The sequence below is a fragment of the Theobroma umbraticum genome, unplaced genomic scaffold (genome assembly GCF_002168275.2).
Source record: "Theobroma umbraticum cultivar Fairchild unplaced genomic scaffold, ASM216827v3 scaffold_44.0, whole genome shotgun sequence".
NCBI lineage: Eukaryota > Viridiplantae > Streptophyta > Magnoliopsida > Malvales > Malvaceae > Theobroma > Theobroma umbraticum.
The window spans coordinates 3786299-3799894 of NW_018397255.1; the positions used below are offsets into that span (position 1 = coordinate 3786299).

Here is a 13596-nt window from a genome sequence, read left to right on the forward strand (position 1 = left end):
AATTTTAACTGTTTTTAATCAAATTGGATAAAATTACTTTTAATGAAATTACACATCATATACAAAAACATGTTACACATTATGGTTAAATTGTTACACGTCATATTAAAAAAAATACTATTATTATACATTATGTACAAAAATATGTTACACACCATGGTTGGGTTGTTACACATTATGTATATAAATATGGTTAAAAAAAGTTATTACACGATATGTTGAAAAAAAAATATTATTGTTATAGGTCATGTTAAAAAAATATTATTGTTACACGACATATTTAAAAATATTTTATTACACTTTAATACTTAAAATATTATTGTTATTTATAAACCGAAACTTCAAATCCTATCAACTCTTTTCATTTTTTTTTATTTTTTTGGCAATTTGGCACCGATTAAAGTATTTCTAACATATTTTCATAAATTAAAACATAAATTATTTTATTTAAAATACCTACTTCGACTAAAAATTAAAAAAAAATTCTTTTGAAAACTTAAATTTATAAATTTCAAATTCTTGAGTTAATTAGTGTCTAGGTCTTGAATTGATCCAATTAAAAGTTATTTCAAACATCTGTGATCATTTCTACCGATTTAGTTTTATCTAAAATACTTAAAAATTAAATTCTCTAAATAGTCACTCACCTAAACACATCAAAACTATTACTTGGTATTTTGAACGAGAAAAAAATCGAGAGTATAGCAGATGAATGCTGAAGAGAAAAATTGATAAAATTAAAGAGAGTGTGATGGTGAGAGAGAAATTGAAAGAACAAATGAAGAAAAATTATGATAAATGGTTTAATTTATTTAAAATTGTTTCAAGGATATTTTTATTAAATCATGATTAAATATAATTAAAAATAATTAAATTTATTTTAGTGATTATTTTTGAAATTCTTTATCAAAAAAAATTATTCTTCATAATTTCCTCAAACGATAATGCTTAAAAAAAGAAAAAAATTGAAAATCACAATTTGATCCGTATGCCTATATAAGTATGTATCACCTAAGTTATGAAACAAGATTGCACTAATTCCTGTTCAGTCATTTGTCGTTCCTACGTAAAGGGGAAGCTACGACAACTCATTATGCTGAAAAACCCAGAGGAAGAGCACCCCAAGAAGGCATTTGGGTGGGCAGCTAGAGTTCAATCTGAGGTTCTATCCCCCTTCAAATTCTCCAGAAGGTTTTCTCTTCCATCCCTAAGTATCCTTTTCTACTCCCATCAATTTCTTTTTCATGGAAGCTAAATGTCAGATTTGCAGGGCAACAGGAGAGAAGGATGTGGCTGTGAAAGTGCTCTACTGTGGGATATGCCACTCAGATGTACATATGATCAATAACGATTGGGGACTCTCCTACTATCCTCTTGTGCCAGGGTATAGTTAGAACCTAATTAAAGTAATTTTTGTATATATTAACCATCTTCTTTTAACCTTCGTTTGTGCACATATCTAGGGTGCAGTCAATAATAACATTTTTTATCTATATGTTGCGATTTCCATTGAAACTACTTCCTAGGCTAGAAGAAAGCATTTGATCTGTGTTTTCTCAACTGAAATTATTGGTTGACTCAGTCATGAGATTGTCGGTGAAGTAAATGAAGTGGGAAGCAAAGTAGAAAAGTTCAGAGTTGGAGACAAAATTGGGGTGGGTTTCATAGTGGGATCATGTCGCTCCTGCGAGAACTGCGCCAACAATCTTGAGAACTACTGCCCAAATTATATACTAACCTATTCATCGAAGGACTACGATGGCACTATAACATATGGAGGCTATTCGGACATCTTGGTTGTAAACGAGCACTTCGTGGTTCATATCCCCGAGAAATTGCCTCTCGATGCTGCTGCTCCCCTTCTCTGCGCTGGGATCACAGTTTATAGTCCACTGAGATATTTCGAACTTGACAAGCCAGGTTTGCATCTTGGTGTTGTTGGCCTGGGAGGGCTAGGCCATACGGCTGTGAAATTTGCCAAGGTTATGGGGGTCAAGGTGACAGTTATTAGTACTTCTCCTCACAAAAAGAAGGAAGCTATGGAAAATCTCGGAGCTAATTCATTTTTGGTTAGCTACGAGCAAGATCAACTAGAGGTATATGTTTGCTTTCTCACCAATTTTATGAGCGTTCTTCCTGGTGTAATTGGCTTCTAATTAACGCCTCGTGAAGGCAGACGTTAAGTACAGGTTTGTTATCGATATTGGAAACACATTAAAGAACTCATGCCCCTAATTTTCTTTCCTTGTTATCATCTGAAAAATGAGTATGTTTGTATGTTATAAAGTATATGTATATATATGGGTTAATTTGTTTATTTTTAAATAAAATTGCCCATATGAATTGTATTAATTTTTTTTTTCTTTCGTGTGTAACAATCCGTATGTTTTCTTTCATAACCGATGTTACATGTTTCCGTTCCTTTGGCCATAATTAAATCTCGTGTTTATGGTACTATTGTCTGTCGATTTAACTCTCAACTACAGGCAAGCCTTTGTCTTCTTCTATATCAGCCCAGGGACCACATGTTCCCTCCGATTGCCACCCCATCTTCAAATCCCTTCACCAAAAAGCTACCATCACAAATTTATTATTATTATTATTATTATTATTATGTAAAAGAACTTCGAGTCCAATTTTTAAAATAAAGAATTATATATGCTCATGATCGACCAAAATGTGGAAATGCATCACAGGTTAACTTTTTATATGTGCGAAAGGATAACAAACGAAATCCTTATATCCGCCACAAATTTTCTTGACAATATATGTCCGTACCAAATTTAAGTTATGGGTTCTTCTTTAAATGACAACATAGGGCCCAATATAGAGCTAGCCCAACAAATCTTCAAAAAGCAAGTGTTGCCACCAGCTAGCAGTGCCTGTGTCTATGCCTAGGCTTCGTAAATGATGATTGATAGATGACATGCCACGACAGAAGCTTGAACTGCCAATTCCTTCAGTCCCAGCTAGTGGTGCAGTACCATACATACAACATTAAATTTCTTTTGAGCCATGTCGACCACATAATCTAAAAGAAAAGAGAACGAGGGCTTGCACACAGTGGGAGGTTTTTTTCCGTGTGTTCCACGAGCTCACACCCCAAAAAACAAAATTTGCGAGACCTAAGTTTTGCTTTGAAGTTCCACCGGCGAAAGTTGAAAATGGGGAAAGTCTTCATCAAATATGAAAGCCCTTTTTGTTATTTTCTACGGCTAGCTAGTGATTGTTGTTCAACTCATTTGATTTTACCCAAAAATGACGATTTAGGTAAATCTTACTTGATTTTAATAAAACAAAGTGATTTTATTGGTAATCTATTTTTATAAGGTGATCAGTTATTAATTTATTATTACAGCTTAAAAGGGAGGGACAAAAAATATAATATAAGAGAAAAAATATCTCGATATAATTAAAAGTGAATTTAAACAAAAATTTAATTTTTCGTTGATATTATTAATTAATGTAAGTCTCTCAATGAAATGAATAGTAAAACTTTGCATCTGTATTTTTATCTGAAAATTAAATAATTGGTTTATCTACGCTCAAATCCTTTTTATCAAAAAAATCTAACTTGATATTAAATAGGTGACATGCAAATTAATTCTTAACGTAGCAAGCACGAACTCAACTTTCTTTTATCCTGATATATGATTTCGTTGCGGTTTTTTTTTTCTTTCTTTGGATTAGTGAAACCATCGGTACCATGTGCTCATCAATGTCAAAATACCATGAATTGCACATTGCGTAAAAGGGTCCCCCCAATGACTCGTCCAGCTCATCCTGTACGTCATATAAATGAAGCCTAGCCAGTCACCCGAACTTCCTCTTTATATGGGCTCCCCAACTCGGCCAATTTGTATGCAGTCATGTGTTGACTAACGCATCTCTTCTTCAGAGTTCTTCATAGTCATTGGTGTTCTTTAAGTGCTTGATTTATATGACGTACAGGATGAGCTGGTCGAGTCATTGGGGGGACCCTTTTACGCAATGTGTTACTATATCTTGGTACATGATAGGATGGAAAGTGAGAAACAAGGAGGAAATGATCAAATTTTCATTCTTACCATTTTTATTACGTTCAACTTTTCTGAAGGGGAAGGGGGGGCAATATATAATTAATTACTCATTATTGTTCCATTTATCATATTTTTACCTTCCATTTTTTTTGTTTTATTATTTTTATTATTTTGTTTTTCATGCAAAACAACTAATTTTTTTCTTTAAATTTTCCACCCTTTGTGATTAATGCATAGATTGAGCCTAATTACATTTCTTATTAGTTAAGGGCATACTCAAATTATTAGCGCATATATATATTAAAGTTTTTCAACATAGGTTAATAAAGAAAAACCAATGATATTAACTTTATGTGTCAAAGGTATGGGAATAATATAGCTTTCAAGAGCTGTTAGCCGACCAAAAGATACGACTAATATCCTTTACAAATTTACCTAATACTTATGATAGTATTATATTTTTAAAAAAATTAATAAATTTTAAATAAAACACATAAAATGTTTAACAATCATGTAAAACAATATATATATATATATATATCTTACAATTATTACATTATAATAAATCTTACATAATATTATATAAAATTCACATTTATGATATGAATCTTTAATGATTGGTTATTATAATCAAATAATTATAGGATAAATAAAATTACAAATGAAATGTTCGTTTCCAAGAAAATGAAATATGTTTACGCAATGTGCGGATGGGATTTGCTGGGTCCACTATGCATTGTTACCTGGATACCAGGGCTCCAAATTTGAATTGTAGAGGTCAGCTACGGCCCAAGAAAAGTTCCTGCTTTGAGTTTCGGAAGTGGTCAAGTCTCAAATACAACAAATCAAAGGGAAACCTGAGAACTATATTAAATGAATACATATAGCTTGTGCAAGAGAAAGGATAACGTATCTTTAAGCAGATGTACATATAAGTATAGTTCTTCTCAATCTAATTTTTCCCCACAACACGCAGTGAACAGAGTATATTTGAATTTTTTATTAATTGGAGATATATAATAACGTAACCCACAACTAATAATCCACATGGCATCCAAAAGAATATACAGAGAGGAGAATAAATGAAGTAATTTCTGGGTGCAGGCATGAGATTATTGGTGAAGTGACAGAGGAAGGAAGCTAGGTAGAAAAGTTCAAAGTCGGAGATAGAGTGGGAGTGGGATTCCTGGTTGGATCGTGCCGCTCTTGTGATAACTGTGCCAACAATCTTGAAAACTACTGCCCACAAATGATACTAACCTATGCGGGAAAGTACTACGATGGAAGCATTACATATGGAGGCTACTCCAACACTATGGTTGCTGATGAGCACTTTATAGTTGGAATTCCCGACAATTTGCCTCTGGATGCTGCGGCTCCCCTTCTCTGTGCCGGGATGACAGTTTATAGTCCGTTGAGATATTATGGACTTGAAAAGCCTGGTTTGCATGTAGGTGTGGTTGGCCTTGGTGGGCTTGGTCATTTGGCAGCGAAATTCGCAAAGGCCGAGGGAGCCAAGGTGACAGTAATCAGTACCTCTCCTAACGAAAAGAACGAAGCTATTGAAAATCTTGGTGCTGATTCATTTTTAATTAGCGGACAGCAGGATCAGCCTGCAGGTCTGGGTTTTGAATTACATCTTTATTGTCTGGTTAACATATGAGGATTGTTGGGTGCAATGGTTAATTTCTAATGGCACTATGTTGATTATTTTAGGCTGCTATGGGCACAATGGATGGTATCATTGATACAGTGTCAGCTCCACACTCTCTGCTGCCATTGATTGGTTTGCTAAAGTCTCATGCTAAACTCATTCTGGTTGGCCTTCCGGACAAGCCGCTTGAGCTCCCAGTCTTCCCTTTGATCCTAGGTAATCAAGCATGTGAAATTACTGATTCTTACATTTTGGAAATTTTGCTTTATCTGCTCAATATGCCTTGCAAATCACAGGGAGGAAGGCAGTGGCAGCTAGCTGCATTGAAGGGATGCAGGAGACTCAGGAGATGATCAATTTTGCAGCCCAACACGATTTAAAACCAGACATTGAAGTTATTCCTGTAGATTATGTGAACACTGCCATGGAACGCCTTGCAAAAGGAGATGTTAAATATCGCTTTGTCATCGACATTGAGAACACATTGAAGGCTACATCTGAACTTTGAGCTTCATGCATTGCATAACATATTTGCTAGTACTACACTTGTTATTGATTAACTGTTATCCCTAGTCGCTGGTTTTTATCAAATTTTCATGATGTTGTAAAAGCATGATGCATGCATGGCCGAGTGTAATGTAGAGGCCGGTATGAATATTATTTTATCTAAAGATGTGGGATATTTTAGAGGTAATTAAAGTTATTCTACTTATTCATAGAACATAAAAGTGTTCAACCATGAATTTCTTGTGGGATGGAAATGAAGCGCTAAGAAAAATTACATGAAAGTGTGATGAGAAGTTGTACGTGAATCTAAACAAATGGTTTGGAAATAATAAATTTGTTTAACAAAAACTTGGCACATTTGTAAATGGTGGTGGAGGTTCGAGAATGAGAAGAACTCTCTTTGAAGAAGGGTCATCCTTGAGACGTATGAGACAGGAAAAAGATTGAAGGTTTAACAACTTTTTTAAGAAACGAGAGATGTCAATGGGTGGGGGGTAATGGAAAAAATATCATGTTCTGGCATGATATTTGGGTAGAAAATAAACCATTGAAAGTTGTGTTCCCTAGATTATTCCGATTAGCAGTGAACAACGACGCAAGGATGAGGGAGTATGCCAAGGAAATTATTTTCTCTAAATCCCAGCTGGGTGATTGATTTTAGGAGAGATTTGTTTGAATAGGAACGTGAGCTACTCAATCAATTGATTAACATTCTAAAGAGTGTGTGCATTATAGAAGAAAAGATGGATAAGTTGGCTTGGACTTTTTCAATTAAGCAACTTTCACGCTCTAAATCGAGATGAAGGGGAGTTCGTTGATGAGACTCTTTGCAAGGTATGAAAAATCAGAATTCGCCCCAAAGTCTGATGTTTTTTGTGGCTCTTATAGCTAGACCGATTACCAACTAAAAAGTTCTCATTGTCAAGGGGAATCCCTCTCGATAAGGAAACCAAATTAATTAGGTCCTTGGCGTAAAATTAATGTTGTTGAGGATGGCAACCATGTTTTATCATTTGTTCTTGGAGCTGGAAGCACTGGTATGAAATACTAATTTGGTGGAATGTCTGCCGTCGACTTGGTTCAAGAGGATATTATTTATTTTAATCATTTTTTCTGATCCCATCAATATTTTTGACTCTAACTTTACTATCAAAGTTGCATAGGAAATTTTCCATGAATTCTCCTGATGAGGATATTTTTCTCCCATCAAATCTGTCTGTCAGATAATATTTACGTGAATTTTGAATTCCTTTAAATGATTATAAAAATTGTGAAAGTTCTTTCAATAGGTTGATGCTTGCAATCGATCATAAGGTGTGTTTTTTTTTTTGAAATATTTTAAAAAAAAATCAATCACCGAATCATACAACGTGTTTCTTGTGAAATATTTTTAGAAGAATCTATCAATATGCTGACTCACTGGCAAAAGGGTGTGTGGATAGGAAGAAATTGTCAGTGGAATGGGGCCGAAATTGAGATCCAATTCCTTGTTGAACATGGTTTCATTCTGTAATAGGGACAAAGTACAGCGGAAAGTCGGCTTTCTTTCTTTTTGTTATATTGGATTTTTCCTCATTCGGACTACTGTTGTTGTATGAGTTCTCTTCCTTCAGTTTGGCCGAGATATTTTGGAGTGGTGGGTATGTCCATCACTGTACCTAGGACAGAGTCAGCATTTCTAATTTAAAGTACAAATAAAAAATTTAATATTTGAGGAGATGAAATTATAAAATTTTTAAAAAATTAAAAACAAAATCATAAGTATTTAAAATAAAACAAAGAAAATTTAAATATTTTTAAACCCTTTAAGAAGGTGGGTGCCCCTATTAGCCCCCCTCTCCGCCTCTGCTGGTACTTATGTTTCGATTATTACTCGACTAGATTTTAGTTTGAGCAAATCTTAATGAAATTATGACTTAGCAAAAAAAATACTAATTTTTATAGAAGATTTGAAAACATAGTAACAAATTCGTGTGTATATGGTTTGAATACTTGAGGTAGTAAAATAATTGCTTTTCTATATTAACAATACCATAAATAAATACATAACTTACAATTAATATTTTCCAAATTAAATTAGAGAAGCATTTTAATTTGCAACAACATATATGGGTAGCTTTCGGGTAATATATCCAAATAATACAATTGGTTACTGTTTGAAGTTAAAAAACACGAACTACTTCATTAGATAAAATCAATGCCAGATTATTTAAAGAGATTAATAAAAGCTGAATAAAAAGAATAAATTAATAAAGGTTCTAAAATTATTGTAGACGTTTAATCAAAAAAGTTGCTAACTACTACTACTACTACTTCTGTGTCTTTTTTTATATTTTGTAAGAAAATAAAATATGAAATATATTTTTAAGAAAGAAAAAATTTCATGTTTTTATAACTATTTAAAGGTATTATAATCACTAAAAATATTTAAGAAACTTTTTCTTGGTATATCAATTTAAGGATTGTTAATAGATATATTTTGTGACCCGTCGACATTTGCCATAAATGAAAGACTAAAGCTGCTAAAACAAGTCTCCTTAAGCTCAAACTTGACATATGCTTGCTTTTGTTCCTTGTTAGAATATTTTTAAGATAAAGTGAAAGAAAGGAGTAGAAAAAAATTTGATTAATTCGATAAAATAGTTGATTATGTGAAAACTTATGAAGATTAGTCAACTAAATATATGTAATTAATCGACTGACATGATGCAAAGATGAGTTAAAGACTTCAAAACTAGTTTAGTCCATTAAAATCTTTGACTAGTCATATATCGCTAAAATTCAAAGTAAAAATTTGGTTTTGCAGCACATTAGTAGACTAAGGACGTTCATATGGTCAATTAAAACTCAAAGTGAAAATTTGGTTTTGGAATGTGTACTAGTCAAGTAATCTTGATGAATTTAGCCAACTATCAGCAAAAATCTAAAATTTCAAAGGGAAACTAGCATAAAAGGAATCAGCACTATAAATCCTTAACATCCAATATAAATTTGTAGGTATTTAAACCTTTTCCAAAAAAAAATCATTTTTTTTTTCTTAAAAAGTTACTAATAGTATTTATTGAGATCCAAAATATATGTCCTTCAAGACAACAATTGAAAAGACAACTTGTTTAGGTGAATAATCACCATTTGAAGTTATATATCTTTTGATCCAAGATAAACATTATTCCAACACATAATAAAATTAAGACAAGTACTTCTAATATCAATCCTCTTTATACCATAAAACAGCTCAGGTTTCTTATACATCTGATACCGTAGAATATCTTGTATAAGGTATATTATTTCGCCTAATGATTTTATTTAATTAGTGTGAAGTGCACGGATCAAATAAACGTTTGATTGTATCCTCAACTATTGGTTTAAATTAATATTTTTGACAGGAAAAAGAAACTCTTGACGAGGTTGAGAAGCATCGAGAAAACATTGGAAACTCGACCGTCTGGAGAGCTTAGAGAGCTTGAATATAAGCTGCGCTTAGTGTATGAAACTGTTCTTCAATAGGAAGAACTTTACTGGCTACAGAAATCGAAGGCAGATTGGTTAAAATAGGAGATCGAAATACAAGCTATTTTCATCTTCGAGCAGCACGTAAGAGGAACAAGTTGAGGATTATTCGACTGAAGTCCAGCGATGGTAGTTGGTGTAACGACCAAGGTCTACTCAAAAGACAAGCAGTGGAATTTTATCAGAGGTTGTATGCCAAAGAGAATGATATCTTTCTAGCTTACCGAATTAGAGATAAATTTCTAGTATTGGATACAGCAGCTAACGACAAATTGATTAGACTTGTTGAGGAAGAGGAAGTCCATAATGCCTTATTCGAAATGAAACCTTTAAAGGCACCAGGAATTGATGGGTTTCCTGCTTTGTGTTTTCAATCTCAATGGACAGTGGTGGGAAAAAATTCGGTTGACTATGTTAAAAAAGTATTCGATGGGGCGTTAGTTGGTGAGGATATATGCAGATTAGTCGTCACTTTGATATCGAAATTGAAGAATCCGGAAGATATTTCTCAATTTCAACCGATTAGCCTTCTACCAGTAGTCTTCAAAATACTCATTAAAGTCCTCACAAATAGATTGCAGCCCTTCATGAGCTCTTTAATTACGGAGACACAAACTAGTTTCATTCTTGGAGGATAGATTACAGGCAACATAATTATAACACAAGAAGCAGTCCATTCTTTCCGAAAAAAGAAGGATCAAGTAGGGTGGATGATGATTAAGATAGACCTAGAGAAAGCATATAATCGCTTGAAATGGGAATTTATTTATGATACTTTGATCGATGCTAAAATCCCTATGACCTTGAGAAATATCCTTCAGAGTTGTTGGTGTTGCAGTAAAACACAAATACTATGGAATGGTACCCTTTCTGACACATTCGTACCCTCCAGAGGAGTAAGACAAATGGATCCTTTATCCCCATATATCTTTGTATTGTGTATGGAACGGTTGGCACATGAGATAAATAAGGCAGTAAAACAAGGTGCATGGAAACCCATCAGATTAGGCAAGAAAGGTCCCCTTTTAACTCATCTGTTTTTTACAGATGATTTAATACTATTTGCTGAGCCTCAGAACCACAGATGAAGGTAATACAAGGAGTTCTAGTTAATTTCTGTGTTTGTTCTAGAGAAAAGGTGGGTATTCAAAAATCATCATTTTATTGTTATAGAAATGTATCTCGACAGATAGTTAACAGTTTACTACAATGTTTGGGCTTTTCTTTTGGGGAAGACTTTGGAAAGTATTTGGGGGTAACATTAATAAATGGTAGGAAGTGGAGTAACTCTTTTCTCTATTTGGAAGACAAAGTATGTTCCCGCTTGATTGCTTGGAAGGCATCCACTCTATCATTTGCAGGTAGACTTACATTAATTAAATCTGTTTTGTTTACCATTTCCTACTATGTTATGCAAACAGTTTTCATACTAATCAATATTTGCAAAAAAATTGAGGCATGTTGTAGGAGGTGGTTCAAACAATCGTAAAATCAACCTACTCAAGCGGCAGGATATTTGTAAACCTAAAGAGGAAGGGGGCTTGGTAATTCGTCATTTATAGATTATGAATGACGCATTCTTGATGAAAATTTGTTGGGGGATTGTAACTACGCCAGATGAAACATGGGTGAGAGTTTTACGGGGAAAATATAATATTGGAACCAACTCAATACCAAATAAAATTAATCGAGCTGGGTCTTTTGCTCTCTGGAATTCAATAGGCAGACTATGGCAACCATTTAAATGAAATATTAGATGGGCAATCAGAGATGGTCATCCTACTCGTTTTTGAACAGATATTTGGCTTGGGGATAGACCTTTAATTGAGACAGCTCGATCAATGGGCTATTTCATTGATGATTTTATACTTTTTAATGGAAGCTGGAACTTTGAGGACCTTAATGCATGGCTACCAGATGAAGAGAGAAGTCTCCTTTTGAAGACATTTCCACCACCTTATTTCAATTGAATTGATGAACCATATTGGGCACATTCCTCATCTGGGGTATTCTTCATTTCATCTGCTTATAATTGGCTACAAGAAGACATGAGAACTCAGGACAGAATATAGAGCAATCCTTGCTACATGCAATGTACACAGGAGGATGAAACTATCCTGCACACCTTGCGAGACTGTTCTCCGGTTAGTTCTCTCTAGTTGCGGCTTGTACCACAAAAATATATAGCTCTTTTCGTCAGCTCAAGCTTAATCGACTAGCTGTCACATAATTTGTCACGTTGCAAAAGAACAATAAGAGAGATCCTGTGGGTGATCATATTTGGAACACGTTGCTAGTACCTTCGGAAGTGGAGAAATGCTTGGATTTTTCAAGGAAAGCAAAGGAGAAATTAAATGCAATATTTAGTTTTGCTTCAATTATTGTCAAAAACTGTGGTAAGATTGGGAATGGTATTGAAGCACTAGAAAGCAGGAAGGAGGAGATCCTGGTTGGCTGGGCAGCATCTCCACATGGTTGGCTTACCTTAAACTCAGATGATGCTTTGAAAATATCACTAGACAAGGTAGCAGCTGGTGGAGTACTTCGAGATTCCTGTGGCAATTGGTTCGGTGGTTTTTCTACAACCCTTGGACGGTGCACTGCATACCTAGCTGAGTTGTGGGGTACTTATAAAGGACTCAATTTAGCTTGGCAGTTGGGTTACCGGAAAATAGATCTGCAAGTGGATAGTAAACTAGTGGTGTAAGCCATCACTTCCCCCATAAGCCATCGACGTCCAACCACAGATTTGATTGAAACTATTCAAGGTCTACTTCATCTTAATGGAAAGTCAAAATACGACATATTTTTAGAGAAAAAAATATTGTATGGATTACTTGACAATCAAAGATTTTGATTTAGACGAAAAATATAAATTTTATGATGTCTTCTTTGTAGAAATCTTCGTTTAATTAGATTTTAATAAAATTTATTTTAAAATAATAATAATAATAGTTACAGGTAAGGATTATAGGGTGTAACAAGCCGTACGACTATGACATTTGAACAAAATCTCTCAAATCATTTTTTTTCATTTTTTGACTTGAGTTTAAAGCATTAAAATACATGAATTTTGTGATTCTTATTGGGTGCCCCGTTAACATTTGCCTTTAATTTATTGACTGGAAATTTGCGATTGAGCGGCAAGAAGACCAGTTTCTTTTATTCATCATAATAATAGCATAAGGTCGCTTTACCCCGGCCCTCTTTTGCCCTTTTGTAAGATAAAATAACAAAATCTTGGACCGGTGTCGACTTCAAGCGGCCTTCAGTGTGCTCCCGATGTCAATGACGAATCGGTATTTGACATCTGCTTTGAGAAGGCGCTCCATGGCAGTGTTCACATAATCTATAGGTATAACTTCAATATCTGGTTTCACGCTGTGTTTAGCAGCGAAATCCATCATCTCTTGAGTCTCCTTCATCCCTCCAATCATGCTTCCTCCGACTATCTTCCTCCCTGCCATTAAAGGTATATTACTTCTTGTTAGAGCCTCAGTCTTAATTCCATATTATATCCAATAATGGATTGGAATATAAATTAGAAAGCATTATGACTCCTACCAACTTAGGATATCTATCGAGATTCGACACCTCTCCTCACTCTCACAAAACATATACTAATAATAATAGATATTCTTACCTTGGAGCAAAGGAAAGCTTGGTAACTCAAGTGGTTTCTCAGGAGCACCAACAAGAACAAGCTTCCCGTTAGTCTTCAACAGCCCAATCAAAGGCAGCAGAGGGTGTTGAGCAGATACTGTATCGATGATTCCATCCAGTGTGCCAATGGCAGCCTAAACAGTCAACATATATATGTAGTGAATTTAGAAACTACTATATACACTCACAAGAACACCTCTTTAATTAAGTTATTGAAAGGAAAAAAAAAAAAAACGTTTCCAA

At 34.2% G+C, this 13596-nt stretch overlaps 1 protein-coding gene and 1 pseudogene across 2 annotated transcripts in view; one reads left to right on the forward strand and one right to left on the reverse strand.

The window, feature by feature from the left end:
* The first annotated feature begins 1030 nt into the window (after window positions 1–1030).
* LOC110429460 (putative mannitol dehydrogenase) lies at window positions 1031–6181 on the forward strand. The gene is made up of 5 exons (XM_021445515.1): window positions 1031–1191; window positions 1271–1384; window positions 1583–2096; window positions 5736–5889; window positions 5970–6181. Exons 1-5 carry the CDS (start codon window positions 1094–1096, stop codon window positions 6179–6181), a joined length of 1092 nt encoding a protein of 363 aa, XP_021301190.1. The 5' UTR covers window positions 1031–1093.
* Window positions 6182–12704: 6523 nt separating this feature from the next.
* LOC110410115 (putative mannitol dehydrogenase pseudogene) overlaps window positions 12705–13596 on the reverse strand; it is a 2483-nt pseudogene continuing 1591 nt past the window's right edge. The window contains exons 2-3 of the transcript XR_016350791.1: window positions 13334–13487; window positions 12705–13150 (exon numbers count right to left, since the gene is read on the reverse strand). The product of XR_016350791.1 is annotated as a putative mannitol dehydrogenase pseudogene (transcript). The remainder of the gene's footprint in view (window positions 13151–13333; window positions 13488–13596) is intronic.